This window comes from Ammospiza caudacuta, chromosome 26 (genome assembly GCF_027887145.1).
Source record: "Ammospiza caudacuta isolate bAmmCau1 chromosome 26, bAmmCau1.pri, whole genome shotgun sequence".
NCBI classification, from domain to species: Eukaryota; Metazoa; Chordata; class Aves; order Passeriformes; family Passerellidae; genus Ammospiza; species Ammospiza caudacuta.
Window position 1 is genome coordinate 7,055,554 of NC_080618.1, and position 17,605 is coordinate 7,073,158.

The window sequence follows — 17,605 nt, forward strand, 5'->3', positions numbered from 1 at the left end:
GCGCCGGCCGCGAGATCCGAAGCATCCCCACACGTGGTGCCAAAAACGCCGCTCACCGCCGGCTCCCAACTCGGATTTTTGGCAACGCTCTGCCCACCCTGACCTCGGCGATGTCCCTTGGAGCCACCAACACTCGCAGGTGCTCGGGACGCCCAAAAGTGCCAAACCGCGCCGGGGTATCACCAAAATCACCGCCTGGGCGGGTGGGTGAGCCCCCCCCGAGGAGGAGCAGCTGGTTTTGGTGCCCACCTCCGCCGTGCCGTGACGGAAAGCGGGGGGATGCCCGCTCCGGACCCCGGGACTTCGTCACGGCGAGGGGATGACAGCTGCCACCGGGCCCGGGTGACGTCACGGTGACGTCACGGCGGGGAGCCTCATCGCCCTTGTTCGCATCACCCCGCCGCACCTCTGAGCTCAGCACATTGCGCGATGGTTTTAATGGAAATAATGATTAATAAAGGCGAAAAAAAGCACACGGGGGAATGACGATATGGGGGGGAGAGGGGGGTGCACCTTAAGGCTTATCGCCCTCCCACCCCTAAACACCACCACCCCCCCCTTCAACCCCCCCACCACGAAGCGATGCTGGAGGAAAAGGAAAGGGATAAAAGCAGGAAAACAGCCCCAAAACGGGGCCGGGGGCGCGGGGCCCTCCCCAGGCCCCGCCGCTTTGTCCTCTCGGCCCCGCGGGGCCGCCAACACCGCGGGGGGGGGGGGGGGGGGGGGTCTTTAACCTCCCCCGCACCGCCCCGCAAGGCCAAGGAGGGATTGGGGTTTTTTGGGGAGGGTTTGGAGGGGTGCAAAGGGAAGGTTCTGGAGGGGAGAAGGGGTGCGCTTACCTCGCCGCTGCCCCCGCGCTGCCCCGCAGCCCCCGCCGGCCCCGCACGGCGCCGGCCCTCAGGAGGAAGCCATCTTGTCTCCCTCTCCTCCGCGCTCCCTCACCGCCGCCCCGCTGCAGCCGGGGGGGGGAATGAGCGCCGCATCCCTGCTCCCCCCCGTCCTCCTCCTCCTCCTCTTCTTCTTCCCTCCTTCCTCCTCCTCCTCCTCCTTCCTCCTCCTTCTTCCTCCTCCTCCTCCTCCTTTCCCCCCCACGCACAGCCCCCCCCCTTTCCCCCACGCAGTGGCACCGCCCGCCCGCTCCCTGCGCTGCGCAGGAGCGGGCCATGAGGGGGACGCGGGGGGGGACACGGGGGGATGTGGGGACACGGACGGGGGACACGGACGAGGGACACGAGGGGGGACACGAGGGAGATGTGGGGACATGAGGGAGAACCCGGGGGGGGACACGAGGGGGACATGAAAGGGGACATGGAGGACATGAGAGGGGACACGGAGGGATATGGGGACACGGGGGGGATACGGAGGGGGACATGAAGAGGACACGGGTGAGTGTGGGGACATGAGGGGGACACAGAGGGAGACACGCGGGGAGACACGAGGGGGACACGGGGGGATGTGGGAACACAAGAGGGACACGGGGGGGGACATGAAGGGGGGACACGAAGGGGGACATAAGGGGGATGTGGGGACACGAGGGGGACATGGGAGGTTGTAGGTGGCACACAAGGACAGGGACACAGACCTGCCACCCCACAGCCCCAAAATGGGGTCACAGGACCCCCAAGCCCTGCCCTTTATGTCACTGTCCCCCAGGAAACTGAGGCAGGGGCTGGGAGCAGCCAAAAAGCCCAAAAGCAGCCGGGGAGCCCCCAAAAAGCTCTGTACGCACACACACCCCCCAATATTCTCCTGCCATTAAACCCCTGAGAACCTCGTTAATTGTTGTCCATTAATTTGGGTATGCTAATTGGGGAACATCGGTCATTTGGCTTGGATAAACCCCAAGTCCAGGCTGGGATAAACCCGAGTCTGAGGCTTGATAAAGCCAGGTCCAGGCTTGGATAAAGCCGAGTCAAGGGTTGGATAAACCTGAATCTAGGCTTGGATAAACCCGACTTCCAGGCTTGGATAAACCCAAGTTCCAGGCCTGGATAAAGTTGAGTTCTAGGCTTGGATAAACCCTAGTCAAGAGTTGGATAAACCCAAATCGAGGTTTGGACAAACCTGAGTCCAAGCTTGGATAAATCCAAGTCCAGGGCTGGATAAAGTCGAGTCCAAGCTTGGATACATCTGAGTCCAGAGCTGGATAAATCTGAATCTAGGCTTGAATAAATCCGAATCCAGGCTTGGACAAACCCGAGTCCAGGGCTGGTGCCCTCATCCTTGCTGGGAATGGGGTTTTCCATGGGTTTATTTAGGATTTATCCCCCAAATCTGAAGGAGACGGGTCGGAGCATCCTTCCCTGAGCTGGGGCAGCCCGCGCTAATGAGTGGCTCCCCAAGACATTGATTAATTATGCAAATGAGTGGGAAAAACACCCAGAGCCGCCCGGGAATGGCAGCAGAGGGTCTGAGAGCCCAACCTTGACCTCTGTCAAACTCCTCCTCCTCTTCCTCCCGTTGGGACCGGGAAAATGGGGGGAAAAATCAGGAAATCAGCCCCGGGGGGACGGCAGGAGCTGCAGGCGGCCTGGCCGAGCAGGAGGAACTGGAGGAACTGGAGGAACTGGTGCAGGGAGAGACTCGTGGGAATCGCGGCACACCCAGCCCGGGCCGCTAAAATCCCCAAAATTCCTCTTTTCCCCCCAAATCCTGCCTGGAAGAGCAGCGCGGACAAACCCTCCCCGACGCTTTTCCGCATTTTGCCAGGGGCAAAGTCCCTCCCGTGCGTCGCCGAGCCACCTGTGCCAAGGCCCGTGCCACCCATGCCACCCTCATGAGGGAAAAAACACCCTGGATCCACCTCGGAGGAAAACACACTAAAAAAGCGCAAAGCAACACCGAATTTTGGGGTTTTTTGGGGGAAAAAGCACCAAAACCAACGCCAAGCAGATGTTTGTCCCTCCCACGCTGGGGACCCCCCAAGCTGGAGCATTCCCCCCCTTCTTTTGCGTGGGCACAAAATGTGAAATCCCCGCTCCAAGCAGCCCGGCCGGTCGGACCAGGAGCGCGTTGGAATTTTTTTGGGTGAAGAAAACGCCGCTATTTGTTTGGCTCCGAGGTGCCCCCGCCCTGCCTCCCCTTTCCTTGGCACCCCCTCTTTTCTGGGGGGCACCCGGGTGGGTTCCGTGCAGCGTTTTGGGAGAAATCCCAAGGAATTGGGTTTAAAGTTGGGTTTGGTTCCGTCCGTCCTGCGGCGCAGCTTTGGGGACGCCCCAGGGACGAGATTTAATTTTTTTTTTTTTTTTTTTGGGGGGGTGGTTTAAAGCATCCAAGTGGCAGCAGAAAGTCCCATTTCCCACGGAAATACCCTTGAAAATAAAAACCAAACCCAAAAACCACCACCAGCCAAGGAGGGGCTTTCCCTGCCCACCGCCTCCGAGCGACAGCGATGCTACAAAGGGGTCACAAATCACCCCAAAAAGTGGGGCTGAGAGGGGGGGGATAGGGTTTGGGGTCACAAATCACCGGTTTGGGGCCACAAATCACCCCAAAAAGTGGGGACGAGAGGGGGGGACAGGGTTTGGGGCCACAAATCACCCCAAAAAGTGGGGACGAGAGGGCGGACGGGGTTTGGGGGAGCCGGGGCTCGCTCACCTCCCTGCGCGGCCTCTCCATCTCCATCCCGGGGGGGCAGCGTCAGATTTCGGGGCTCCCCCCGGCCGGGGGGGCGGCCGGGCGGGGCTGGCGGAGCCCCCGGGGCGGCGACAGCGACATGGCGGGGTCAGCGCGTCCCCCGGGCCGGGGGCACCGCGGCTGCTGCGGGACAGAGCCGCGAGTCACCCCCAGTTTTAATTTCCACACACGGGGGGGGCGGCCCCGCTGTGTCCCCACCCCTCACCCCCCCCCCCCCCAAAACCGGGGTGCCGCTTTAATCCCACCCCTTCTTTCTTCCAACCGCGTTTTCCTTTCCTCTCTTTTTTTTTTTTTTTTTTTAATATTTTTTTTACCCTTTTTTCCTCCTCCCCCTCCCCCCTTCCCCCCCCCCCGACAACCCCGCACAACTTCCCAACTTCTTCAGCCGCGCACCGGCAACTTTCCGCCTCCCCCAAAATCCCCAAATTTCCACGGGAACAATCCCTTTACCGGCCGGGATGAAGCAGGGGTTCGCCGCGCCGCTTTCGCAGCGGGGTCGGGCCGGGGCTGGGCGCGCTGCCCGCGGCCGGGGGGGCTCGGCGGGACCCCGGGGGGCTCCGGGATGTCGCGGGCACCCCGAGGGGAGCCCGGAGCCGCCGCACGTTGCTGTTGCTGCCGCCGCCGCCGCCGCCGCCGCCGCTGCTGCTTCCTTTGTTCTGCAGCGCCCGCTCGGGGGGACCCGCCGGGAGCACGGGGGGCTCCGGGCCGGGGGCTCGGGGTAACGGGGAGGAGGAGAACAACGGGGGGAACGGGGGAACGGGGAGGGGGAGGAACACCGGGGGGAACGGGGAGAACGGGGGAGCGGGATGGGGAGGGAAACGGGGGGAACGGGGAGGGGGAAAACAACGGGGGGAACCTCGGGGGAACGGGGCGAACGGGGGAACGGAGAGGTTGAGAAACCCGTGAGGAACTGGGGAAATCCAGGGGGGAATGGGGAAATGGGGAGGGGGAGAAACACCGGCGGGAACGGGGCGAACGGGGAGGTCAACGGGGGAAATCTCGGGGGTGACGGAAGGGGGAGAACCCCGGGGGGAACGGGGGAACGGGAAAGGGAAGAACCCCGGGGGAACGGGGGAACGGGAAAGGGAAGAACCCCGGCGGGAACGGGGGAACGGGGAAACGGGAAAGGGAAGAACACCGGGGGGAACGGGGGAACGGGGGAACGGGAAAGGGAAGAACACCGGGGGGAACGGGGGGAACCCCGGCGGGAGCGGAGAGCGGGAGAAACCCGGGGGGAACGGGGCTAATGGGGAGGGGGCGAACCCCGAGGGCTTTGGGGGTAATGGGGGCAACGGAGAGGGGGAGAACCCCGGGGGGCTCGGGGGTAACGGGGAGAAAGGGGGTGGGAGTTTTGTGGGGTTCCCTTGTGATAGGGTGGCTGAGCACAGGGGAGCACCGGGTTGTTTTTGCAGGGTTGTTGTGGGGTGGGGAGGGTTGTGCGACCCTGTTGCGTTTGTGGGGCCATCAGCTGTGAGTCCTCTGGTGGTGTCAGTGTTGTTTTCGTAGGGTCGGGAGCGGGGTCTGCCGGGGTCGCCGGGGGAAATCCCAAAGGGTGGCAGCCCGGCTCCCCACCCCGGCCAGATCCTGTTCCACAGCCCCAAAAATGCCCCCTAATCTGCCCCAGATTCCCCCATATCCCACCCCACAGCCCCAAATCCCCCATTCCCCAGATTCCCCCATATCCCACCCCACAGCCCCAAATCCCCCCTACCCCAGATCCCCCATTCCCTGCTCCATATCCCCCCAAATCCCACATCACCACCCCAATCCCACCCCCCCATGTTTTTATAGGGTGTCACACCAGGCTGAGCACCCGTTCCCCTCTTAGGACCCAAATCCCCTTGGTTTTCCCCCAAACCCACAGAGCACTGCCATCCCCCCATCACAACACCCCAAAACTGGGGGAACAACGTCCCCACGTGTCCCCACACGTCCCCTTATTGTCCCCCCATGTCCCCTTAGGGCCACCTCGACCCTCCCCACCCCCAGACACAGAACAGCTCCTCAGTGATTTGATGTTAATTTAAGGGAAACAATTAAATACAAAATAACAAACTATGGGGTTGGGTTAAACACCGGGATTTTCCACGGGAATTCCAGCAGGAGATTCACCCCAAACACGGACAGGGGGTCACAGCAAGGACTGGGGAATCCTGACCCCAAAACCCCACAGGGCCCTGAGGATCCTGCCCTGGACAGGACACTGGGGACCAGTGTCTTTGGGATCGTGTCCCCTGTCCTTGGGACCATGTCCCTTGTTCTTAGGACAATGTCCTTTGTCCTCAAGATCGTGTCCCCTGTCCTCAGGACCACGTCCCTTGTTCTTAGGACCATGTCCCTGGTCCTCAGGATCGTGTCCCCTGTTCCCAGGATTGTGTCCCTTGTCCTTTGGATCATGTCCCTGGTCCTCAGGATCGTGTCCCCTCTCCTTGGGACTGTGTCCTTTGTCCTCAGGACCGTGTCCCCTGTCCCTGGGACTGTCCCCTGTCCTCAGGACCACTTGTCCTTGGGACCGTGTCCTTTGTCCTCAGGATCGTGTCCCCTCTCCTTGGGACTGTCCCCTCTCCTCGGGGTCCTCAGGCAGACGCCGCCCCCTGCCCGGAGCTCAGGGGTTCAGGATGGGATGGCACAGAGCGGGCACCCAGGGATGTCACAAAGGCCTCCACCTGCAAGGACAGCCTGGCTGAAGGGGCGGCACTGGGGTGGCACCAGGATGGGATGGAATTGGGATAGGCTGGGGTGGCACTGGGATGGTGTAGGAATGGACTGGGGTGGCACCAGCACGGCACTGGGAACTCACCGGGGCAGCGCCACCCAGCCCAGCTGTGCCACCCCAGCCGTGGCACCCACCTGTGCCATGAGCTGGCCCTGCCTGGCCACGTCGTGCTCGAAGTCCTGCTCCACGTCCAGCACCAGGACGGGCGCGCTCCGCGCTGCCTCACAGTGAATCCTGCAGAGGGAGGGACAGCGAGGGCTCAACCCCAAAAAACCCCAAAAACCTCAAAAACAACCCCAAAAAACCCCAAAACCCGGGGCACCCCAAAGCTGGGCACACATCGGGACTCACTCAGCGGTCCTGGCCACCAGCCAGAGCTCGTGCTGGCCACAGAGCTGCTGCAGGTAACCCAGCTGGATCCTGTCTTCCTGGAGGGGTTAACCCCCCAAAAAATCCACAAAAACCCCCAAAATTCGGGGTTTGGGGTCACCCCAAAGTTTGGCACACTTTGGGACTCACTCAGTGGCCCTGGCCACCAGCCAGAGCTCGTGCTGGCCGTGCAGCTGCTCCAGGTAGCCCAGCTGGATCCCGCCCTCCTCGCTCCTCGCCCGCCGCCGCAGCCGCTCCAGGCACGTCTGGGGGGGAAATACTTTATAGTAAATATATTTATCAAATTACTATTTATCCTAAACCCACCCTGAACCCACCCTGAACCCCATCCTGAGCCCACCCTAACGCTCACCCTAAGCCCACCCTGAACCTACCCTAACCCTTACCCTAAACTCACCCTAAAACCCATCCTTAACCACCCTAATCCCACCCTAAAACCCATCCTAAACTCAGCGTAAAACCCATCTTAAAGCCCCCCTTAACTCACCCTAAACGCACCCTAATCCCCACCCTAAACCCCATCCTAAACCCCCACAAACCCACCCTAAAAACCAACCTTAACCCCATAAACCCACCCTAAAAACCAACCTTAACCCCATCCTAAACCCATCCTAAAACCCACCCTAAACGCACAGGACAAACCTGGCCCTGTTCCCCCAGGTATGGAATTCCAGGTGTGGATTTCCAGGTGTGGAACTCCAGGTGCCCGGTGCCCACCTGGGGGCTGTGTGGTACCCAGTGCCCACCTGGGGGCTGTGCAGTGCCCACCCTGGGGCAGCCCCATGCCCAGTGCCCACCTGGGGGCTGTGCAGTGCCCACCCTGGGACAGTCCCATGCCCAGTGCCCACCTGGGGGCTGTGTGGTACCCAGTGCCCACCTGGGGGCTGTGCAGTGCCCACCCTGGGGCAGCCCCATGCCCAGTGCCCACCTGGGGGCTGTGCAGTGCCCACCCTGGGACAGTCCCATGCCCAGTGCCCACCTGGGGGCTGTGCAGTGCCCACCCTGGGGCAGCCCCATGCCCAGTGCCCACCTGGGGGCTGTGCAGTGCCCACCCTGGGGCAGCCCCATGCCCAGTGCCCACCTGGGGGCTGGCACGCAGGTACAGGAAGCCGTGGGGGGCAGCGTGCGGTGCCAGGTGCCGCAGCAGCAGCTCGTGCCAGTCCTGGTAGATCGCCCACTCCAGGGGCTGCAGGTGCCCGTTCTCCAGCAGGGTCTTGGCAAACACGTACCTGGGCACGGATGGGCACGGGGCAGCTCCAGGACCTCCCGTGCCCACCGGGTTTTTGGCACAGATTTGGGGTTTTTGGGTTTTTTTTGTAGTCAGGAGGAGATGCAGGTGCTCCTCCTTGGTGTATATAAAATATGTATATAAACGCATAAAATATATAGAAAATAGAAATAAAATATATAAAAATATTATATATATATATTATATAGAAAAATATGGACAGTATAGAAAAATATAAAAAATAGATAAAATTTAGAAAAAATTTAAAGTATAGGTAAAGTATAGATAAAATACAGATAAAACATAGGTAAAAACAAGGAGCTGCAGGTGCTCCTCCTTGGTGTATATAAAAAATATATATAAATACATTCAATATATAGAAAATAGAAATAAAATACATAAAAATATTCTATATATATCATATAGAAAAATAGAGAAAAATAGAAAAAATTAGATAAAATTTAGAAAAAAAAATAGATAAAGTATAGGTAAATTATAGGTAAAGTATAGGTAAAAACGAGGAGCTGCAGTTGCTCCTCCTTGGTGCATATAAATATATATATAAAATATAAACAATATATAAAAATAAAACAAAAACATATAAGGTATATTAAATATACTATTTCTATAAAATATATATAATAGATAAAAAATAGATAATATATATATATAGAATAGGAAATCAATATAAAAATATAGAATGTATATTAAAATATATAATATATATATAACATACAGAAAATACATATAAAATATATATTATATATATTTTACAATATAGAAATATAAAACTTATACAATAAAATATATAAAAAATACATGTTTAATCTACAAGATGTCTTGAAGACAAAAGTTAAAACCAAGGTTAAATTAATGTAAAAAACCCAAGGTTAAATCAAGGTAAATACCCCAATGTGGTGCCCATGCAGTGCCCCCTGAGCCTGGCATCACCCAAAGACGTTCATGGGGCACCCTGAAATGACCCCAAAATGCCTTTCCTGCCATTAAACCCCTCTGGGCACCTCTGGGGACAGACCCTGCCCACCCTGGGCACCCCCAGCCCAAGCCCACCCCGTGCCCCCCATTTTGGGGTACCCGTGCGCCCTTTTTGGGGTACCCGTGCCCCCCTTTTTTGGGATACCCATTCACCCTTTTGGGTGTGCCCGTGCCCCAATTTTGGGGTACCCGTGCCCCCTTTTTGGGGTACCGGTGCCCCCCTTTTTTGGGATACCCATTCACCCTTTTGGGTGTGCCCGTGCCCCCATTTTGGGGTACCCGTGCCCCCTTTTTGGGTACCTGTCACTGAACAGGGAGCGCTCAAAGACCCTCACGGGGGGGGCGCTCCCGGGGGTCCCCGCGCTGCCCTCGGGGGGCTCCAGCACGGCCCTGAGGCGGCTCAGGCACGAGAGGCTCTGGAAGGTGAAGGACCAGCGGGCGGGCGCCTGGTACATCAGCTGCAGCAGGTTGGCACTGCCCCCCGGATCCTGCGGGGCAGTTCACAAATATTTATATTCTATCCATTGTTTAGTTTATGTATATATATAATATCCATCCATACATATATATATATATATATAATATCCATATTTTATGTATTATATATATATAATATCCATCTTTTATGTATATATATAGTATACGTAGAAATATTTTAATATACTTAATATTTTAAAAATACTTATATTTACAAGCATAATATTTTTACAAATATAAATATGATATACATTTTCTAAATATACATTTATACATAAATTTCAATATTATATACATTTTTATAGATATACATATTATATAAATTTAATATATATTATATATTATATATTATATATTTATACATATGCACTATATAATTTATATATTTATAAATATACATATAAATAATTTTATAAATATATAAAATTATATCTTTACAAATATATAAATTGTATCTATATAAGTATCGTACACATTCTGTAAATACACATCAATATAAATATAGATATAAATATAATTATAAACATATATTTTCTAGATATACGCATATACATTTCAGAAATACAAATATGATATAATACATAAAATATATTTATAATTATAATATATTTATATTTACATAAATATTAATATATAACTATAAAACAGGATGCAGGAAGACAGGAGAGGGGCCCAGCGGCAGGGAAGGAATGCGGGAAGCACAAACCCAGGAGATGCTCCCCAAAACCCACCCTAAACCCACTGGGGTCAGGGGTGGCAGCAGGTTGGCACAGCCCTGGGACACCTGCGGGCACATTTGGGGCCGGCCCCGTTACCTGGGCAGTGCCAGCGGCCCCTGGCACCCGGCGCCACCGCGCCACCGGCTCTGTCACCAGGTGCCACCGCGGGAAGGCGGCGGCCAGCAGGCGCAGGAAGGTGGATTTGCCCACGGCTGTGGGAGGGAGAGGAGGGACAGCAGGCTCAGCCCGGGGATTTGGGGTGAGCCTGGGGGTCCCCCCAGCAAATCCCAGTACCACGGGGTGAGCCGGGGTGTCCCCCTGCCCCAAATCCCGGCGTGAGCCCGGGTCCCCCACTCCCACCCCTGGGATGAGCCCGAGTGTCCCCCGCAGGACACGGGATGAGTTTGGGGTTCCCCCCACCCCAAATCTCGGAAATACTGGGGTGAATCTGGCGTTTCCCCACTGCGGCTACTGGGCAAATCTGGGGGTGCCCCTTCCTGGCTCTTGGGAGTTTGGGGTGACCCTGGGTGACTCCAACCCGATCCCCGAAAATTCGGGGTGACCCCGGGTGACTCCAACCCTACCACGAGAATCTGGGGTGACCCCGGGTGACTCCAACCCTACCACGAGAATCTGGGGTGACCCCGGGTGACTCCAACCCTACCCCGAGAATTTGGGGTGGCCCTGGCTGTCCCTAACCCGGGGCACCCTTTGTGTCCCGCTCCCAGCTCCCAGCAGCTCGGGGTTTTGAGGCGCGCCCCCAGCAGCGATAATTAAGGTAGTTACGGCCGTTAATTAACGCCGTTAATTAACGCCATTAGCTCCCCCGGCCCCCCGGTACCGATGTTCCCCTCCAGGGCCAGGCGCAGCCCGGCCCCGCACCGCCCCATGCCGCCGCCGCCGCCGCCGCCGCTTCCGCCTTCCCGCGTCATATGCTAATGAGATGGTAATCAGCAGCGCGCGCCGCCGCCCCGTGACGTCAGCGCGCGGGAAGTGGGCGGGGTGGAGGAGGCGGAAACAGCGAGGGGAGGGGGGGCGGGACGGGGGCGGTATGGTAATTTATGCAAATGAGACGCCTGTCCGCAGCGCGTCAGGGCGATGCGGGGGGGGGCAGGGCAGAGAGGGTGGGGCACGAAATGGGGGCTCGGGGGCACCAACAGAGGGTCAAGGGCACCGAAATGGGGTTGGGGTCACCAGAACAATATTGGGGCCACCAAAACCATGTTGAGGTCCCCAAAACCACATTGGGGTCACCAGCATGGGGCTAAGGACATCAGCACGAGGTTGGGGTCACCAAATCAACACTGGGGTCACCAATACAAAACTGGGGTCTCCAACAGGGGGTTGGGGTCACCAAAAACAACATTGGGGTCTCCAAAATGGGGTTGGGGTCACCAAAACCACATTAGGGTCACCAATACAAAATTGGAGTCACCAACATGGGGTTGGGGTCCCCAACAGGGGGCTAAGGACATCAACATGGGGTTAGGGTCACCAAAAACCACATTGGGACCAACAAAACAACATTGGGGTCACCAATACAAAATTGGAGTCACCAACATGGGGTTGGGGTCCCAGTATGGGGCTAAGGACATCACCAGGGAGTTGGGGTCACCAAAACCACATTGGGGTCACCAACAGGGGGTTGAGGTCACCGAAATGGGGTCGAGGGCACCCTTGCAGGGTTGGGGGCACTGACATGGGGTCGAGGGCATCGCCATGGGGTTGGGGACATCAAGACCCTGAGCAGGACACGCCACCAAGGTGAGGTCAGGGCTCCTTCCCCCCTCATCCCCCTCATCCCCCCCAGCCCAGGCGTCCCAGGAAGGCTCCGAGATGGAGAAAAGGCTTTTTTAATGCGCGGTGGGCGTGGGAGGAGCAGCGGGGTCCGGGGGGAGCGGGGCCCCCCAGCCTGGGCACGGGGGGCGCCCGTGGGGCGGGGAGGGGGCTTAGAAGCATTTTCGGTGGACGATGGAGGGTCCGGCCTCGTCGTACTCGGGTTTGCTGATCCACATCTGCTGGAAGGTGGAGAGGGAGGCCAGGATGGAGCCGCCGATCCACACCGAGTACTTGCGCTCCGGCGGGGCGATGATCTGCGGGGACAGCGGGCTCAGCGTCGCCCCAAAACCCCAAAAAGCACGAGGGGCTTTGGGGTGCCGGCCGCTCAGCCGGGGCCTACTTTGATCTTCATGGTGCTGGGGGCCAGGGCCGTGATCTCCTTCTGCATGCGGTCGGCGATGCCCGGGTACATGGTGGTGCCCCCGGACAGGACGTTGTTGGCGTACAGGTCCTTGCGGATGTCGATGTCGCACTTCATGATGGAGTTGTAGGTGGTCTCGTGGATCCCAGCAGACTCCATGCCTGGCGTGGGAGGGGGCTGTCACCTCCCTGTGCCCCCACAGGGCTCCCCAAAACAGCCACGGGGGCTGCCCTGGGTCTGGGGGGTGCCGAGGGCCTGGGGGAGCCCCAAAACGCCACCATGGGGCACCAGGGCAGCTGGGGGATGGCCAGAGGGGCACTTTGTGTTTGTCTGCTGGTGGGGACGGGGGCAACCATGGCCAGGGGGAATTGGGGTGCAGTCATCTGTGAGGGAGGGCTGGAGGAGGGTCTGGGGGCTGGAACAAGATCTGGGGGCACTGGGGGTGGGCTCACCAATGGAGGAGGGCTGGAACAGGGTCTGGGAGCACTGGAGCAGGGTCTGAGGGCACTGGGGGCACTGGAACCGTGTCTGGGGGCACCGGGGCGCGCTCATTGATGAAGGAGGGCTGGAGCAGCGTCTGAGGGCACTGGGACAGGGTCTGGGGGCACTGGGGGCACTGGGGACACTGGGACAGGGTCTGGGGGCACTGGGGGCACTGGAACAGGGTCTGGGGGCACTGGGGACACTGGGACAGGGTCTGGGGGCACTGGGACAGGGTCTGGGGGCACTGGGGACACTGGGACAGGGTCTGGGGGCACTGGGGGCACTGGAGCAGGGTTTGGTGGCCCTGGAACCGTGTCTGGGGGCACCGGGGCGTGCTCACCGATGAACGAGGGCTGGAACAGCGTCTCGGGGCAGCGGAAGCGCTCGTTGCCGATGGTGATCACCTGCCCGTCGGGCAGCTCGTAGCTCTTCTCCAGCGAGGAGGAGGAGGCGGCCGTGGCCATCTCGTTCTCGAAGTCCAGCGCCACGTAGCACAGCTTCTCCTTGATGTCGCGCACGATTTCCCGCTCGGCTGCGGGACACGGCGGCGGGGGCGGCTCAGCCCGGCGTCCCCGCGGTGCCGCCGCCCCGTCCCCGTCCCCGTGCCCGCTCCCCTACCGGTGGTGACGAAGCTGTAGCCCCTCTCGGTGAGGATCTTCATGAGGTAGTCGGTGAGGTCGCGGCCGGCCAGGTCCAGGCGCATGATGGCGTGGGGCAGCGCGTAGCCCTCGTAGATGGGCACGTTGTGGGTGACGCCGTCGCCGGAGTCCAGGACGATGCCTGGGACGCGGGGAGGGTGAGGAGGGGACACCCCGGGCTGGCCAACGTCCCCCGCGGTGTCCCCAACTCACCGGTGGTGCGGCCGGAGGCGTAGAGGGAGAGCACGGCTTGGATGGCCACGTACATGGCGGGGACGTTGAAGGTTTCAAACATGATCTGGGGGGGGACAGGAGAGGGGCAGGGGGTGAGGGGTGGGCAAGGGGGTCACCAGCATGGCCCAGCCCAGCCCTGTGCCCTCCTGGGGTCAGGGAATGGCATGGAGAAACACGGGGATGATGTGGGGCACAGAGAAACACAGGGATGGTTGTGGGGCATCAAGGAATGGGTGGATGTGGGGCTGTGGGGCATCAAGGAATGGGTGGATGTGGGGTTGTGGGGCAGAGGACAGGGAAACACATGGGATGTGGGAAAACGTGGGCCAGGAGGTGGAAATGTGGGTGATGGCAGGGCACAGAGCCACGTGGGGCTGTGCACCGCGTGGGGAGCATGTGGGTCAGGGGGTGGCATGGAAATGTGGGTCACCACATCTCACAGAGCCACGTGGGGCTGTGCAGAGTGGGGACACGTGGTGGGGCAAATCCTGCAGGTCCACAAAATGCCAAGAGACCCCCAGGGCCATCAGGGTTGGGGTTGGTAGTGGGAACTTCCCACTGGATCTCTGCCCTTATCCCTTATCCAGTCCTGCACCCCACAAATCCCCCCAGCCCTCCCTGCAGTTTTGGAGGCTCCAGCCCCATCCATGGGGGGATCTCCAGGGCCCCACCTGGGTCATCTTCTCCCGGTTGGCCTTGGGGTTGAGGGGAGCCTCGGTGAGCAGCGTGGGGTGCTCCTCGGGGGCCACGCGCAGCTCGTTGTAGAAGGAGTGGTGCCAGATCTGAGCGGGGCACAGAACCGGGGGCGTCACCCCAAACCGAGGCAGGGCTGACCCCTCTCCCCGCCCCTCCAGGGCCTCACCTTCTCCATGTCATCCCAGTTGGTGATGATGCCGTGCTCGATGGGGTACTTGAGCGTGAGGATGCCCCTCTTGCTCTGCGCCTCGTCGCCCACGTAGCTGTCCTTCTGCCCCATGCCCACCATGACGCCCTAACGGGACAGAGGCCTCGTTAGCCGGGCTGTGCTGCCCAGCTGGGGCTGGGGGCTCGCCCAGGCCCCCCGGGTACCCACCTGGTGCCGGGGCCGGCCCACGATGGAGGGGAAGACGGCGCGGGGGGCATCGTCGCCGGCGAACCCGGCCTTGCAGAGCCCGGAGCCGTTGTCGCACACCAGGGCCGTGGTTTCCTCGTCGCACATGGTGGGGTGGCGGCGCTCGGTGCTGGGGGGACCTGGGGGAAAAGCTGGCCGGGGGGGAAAGGGGGGTTACACACAGGGTGGGATGGGCTCATCCCACGCTGCCGTCGCCGGGGATTTGGGCTCGGAGCTGTCGGAGTCCTCGGGGAGGGGCAGCCCCATAAATCCTCCCTGGGTGACGCTGGTTCCCCGTGGGTGCTGCTCCACGCTGGTGCTGCTGCTCCGTCCTTCTGCAGGCTCTTCGTGGCCAAAATTGGTGCCAAAGCTTCCCCTGGGCGCTGCCATGCCCGGTTGGTGCCCCCCAAAGCGGGCAGGGGGTGCCAGGTGATGCCCGGTAGGGGTGCCAGGTGGTGCCCTCTCCTCATCCGCTTCAGCGTCAGCACCATTTTGCTGCTCTGACCCCCCAAAAATGGGGGGAAAACAATTGCCCTTCCCAAGGGGTGCCCCCTGTGCCAGGGGATGAGCTCCCCAATCCAGAGGGAAATGGGCAAAAATCTTGCAGGAACCCAAAAAGCAAAAGAAAAACCCCAAATCACGGAGAAAGCAAAACAAAAAACCCAAATCACGGAGAAAGCAAAAGAAAAACCCCAAATCACGGAGATAGCAAAAGAAAAACTCCAAATCAAGGAGAAAGCAAAAGAAAAACCCCAAATCGTGGAGAAAGCAAAAGAAAAACCCTAAATCACAGAGACAGCAAAAGAAAAAAACCCCAAATCACGGAGATTTCTGCGAGAGCACCACCTGCCTTGGCCACAGCCCAGCTCTCAGCACCTCCACCGCGGGGTCGTGCCGAGCTTGGCACCCCCTCCGTGCCAGGCGAACCCGGCTGGTGCCACCCCAGAAACGCTGGGGCACCCCGATAAACCCCCTGAGGTGTTTTCCACGTCCTGCGAGGAAGAAGGAAGGGCAGCAGGGCAGGGCAGTACTCACCACGGAGGCGAGAGCTCCTTTCCTCTGGGACCGAGCCCCGGCGCCCTGGGTATAAATACCGGCGAGCCCGAGGAACCTCAGAGGCGGATCCGCTCTAAACAAAGACCCTAAATAGGCTCAGTGATGGTGTGCCGGCCATATGGCCATATAAGGTGTTTTATTTCATTAAATTGACCTCGGGCCGGCGGTGGGACCCGGCACGGTTAATTATTGTAGGAAAATGTATGGCAGGGATGCTTGGGAGCACCAGCCCCGCCGGGATCCGTTCCTTTTATGCTGCGCTGCGATAAACAAGTGAGACTCAAGTCCTTATAAGCGACGGGCCGGGAGAAGGCGCCGGGAGCGGCTCCAGGTGCTGGGGGGCGCTGGGGGAGCGGGCCGGGGGCGGCTCTGGGGGCGCTGCCCGGGGACACCCCCGGGCCCGCCGGGGACCGGAGCTGCCGGAGCCGCCCCGGCTCGTCCCGGCCCCGCTTCCCCACCGGCGCTCCCGGGATGCCTTTTCTCTCTCTCCGCCCCCATTTTTGGGCTTTTGCTGTCCCAAAGCCCCAAGTCCTCGGCCTGAGCCGGCCCAGGGGCTGTGGGTCCAAGCGCCAAGCGCGGTTCGGATCCCTCCCGGGGGATTCTGGAGGGGGGATCGGGATCAGCTCAGACCCCCCCAGGGACACGGTGGGAGCTGTCCCCGAGCCCGGGGCCACCCCCAGCCCTGGCAGAGCCCAACCAGAGGCTCCCGAGTCCCGGCTGCCTTTTTAAGGACAACGGGCCCTGAGCAGAGATGGCCCCGGGTCACCCCCCGAGCCAGCGAGGGCTCCAGGGAAACTGAGGCACGGCGGGCCTGGGGTGATCCCCAGCTGTGCCCGGGGCAGGGACATCCCAGCACAGGAGCTGTCACCACGGGCAAGGGACACAAAGTCCTGGTGTCCCCCATGGTTCCAGAGGGAGGGAACGGGCCCTGGGTGTCACCCAAGGGGCAGGACAGGGCCATGGTGTCCTCTCACCACTGCCAGCCCATCCACAGCCCCAGGGATGGCTCTGTCCCCTCTGAGCTGTCACCCTCCAAGAGCAGGACAGGGACACAGTGTCCCCACCATTACCAGTCTATTGACAGCCCCAATGTCCCCAGGGATGGCTCTGTCCCCTCTAAGCTGTCACCCCAAGGGGCAGGACAGTGTCCCCATCGCTGCCAGTCCATCCAGCACTCCCAGGGATGGCTCTGTCCCATCTGGGCTGTCACCTCCAAGAGCAGGACAGGGACACAGTGTCCCCATCACTGCCAGCCCATCCACAGCCCCAGGGATGGCTCTGTTCCCTTTGTGCTGTCACCCATGGGGCAGGACAGTATCCCCAGCATTGCCAGCCCATCCAGCAATGCTGAATTCCTGAACATCCCCGAGCCCGGGGGGATCCTCGAACATCCCCGAGCATCCCCGAGCATCCCGGGCCGGCCGCGGGCCCGGCGGCAGCGCAGCCCCGAGCGGAGCCGGGCGCAGCCTAAAAAGGAAAGGTTTGGCCCCCGCAGCCAATCCCGCGGGCCCGGGATGCTCGCAGGAACGCCCGGCATCCCCCGGAACGGGACAGGCACCGGCCCCGGCCCCGCTCCTTCCCGAACCCCCGGGACCGGCACCGCCCGGGGGATGCTCGGGGCTGGAGGCTCCGGGGGATGCTCGGGGCTGGAGGCTCCGGGGAGTGTTCGGGGCTGGAGGCTCCGGGGATGCTGCTGGGGAAGGGAAAAGGGTGGAAAGAGAGATCTGGATGTGCTCCCTGTG

At 59.8% G+C, this 17,605-nt stretch overlaps 2 protein-coding genes across 2 annotated transcripts; both read right to left on the bottom strand.

Moving 5' to 3' along the window:
- Positions 1–6,276: 6,276 nt before the first annotated feature.
- On the bottom strand, positions 6,277–10,363 carry DGUOK (deoxyguanosine kinase). Its single transcript, XM_058820259.1, has 5 exons — positions 10,259–10,363; positions 9,267–9,454; positions 7,824–7,971; positions 6,872–6,987; positions 6,277–6,586 (listed from the first exon to the last, which is right to left on the bottom strand). The coding sequence occupies exons 2-5, from the start codon at positions 9,419–9,421 to the stop codon at positions 6,433–6,435; spliced, it is 573 nt and encodes a 190-aa protein (XP_058676242.1). The 5' UTR covers positions 9,422–9,454; positions 10,259–10,363; the 3' UTR covers positions 6,277–6,432.
- A 1,664-nt stretch (positions 10,364–12,027) lies between these two features.
- Positions 12,028–16,060, bottom strand: ACTG2 (actin gamma 2, smooth muscle). Its single transcript, XM_058820140.1, has 9 exons — positions 15,843–16,060; positions 14,790–14,959; positions 14,580–14,708; positions 14,389–14,499; positions 13,697–13,781; positions 13,464–13,625; positions 13,186–13,377; positions 12,342–12,523; positions 12,028–12,255 (listed from the first exon to the last, which is right to left on the bottom strand). The coding sequence occupies exons 2-9, from the start codon at positions 14,913–14,915 to the stop codon at positions 12,112–12,114; spliced, it is 1,131 nt and encodes a 376-aa protein (XP_058676123.1). The 5' UTR covers positions 14,916–14,959; positions 15,843–16,060; the 3' UTR covers positions 12,028–12,111.
- Positions 16,061–17,605: the final 1,545 nt, after the last annotated feature.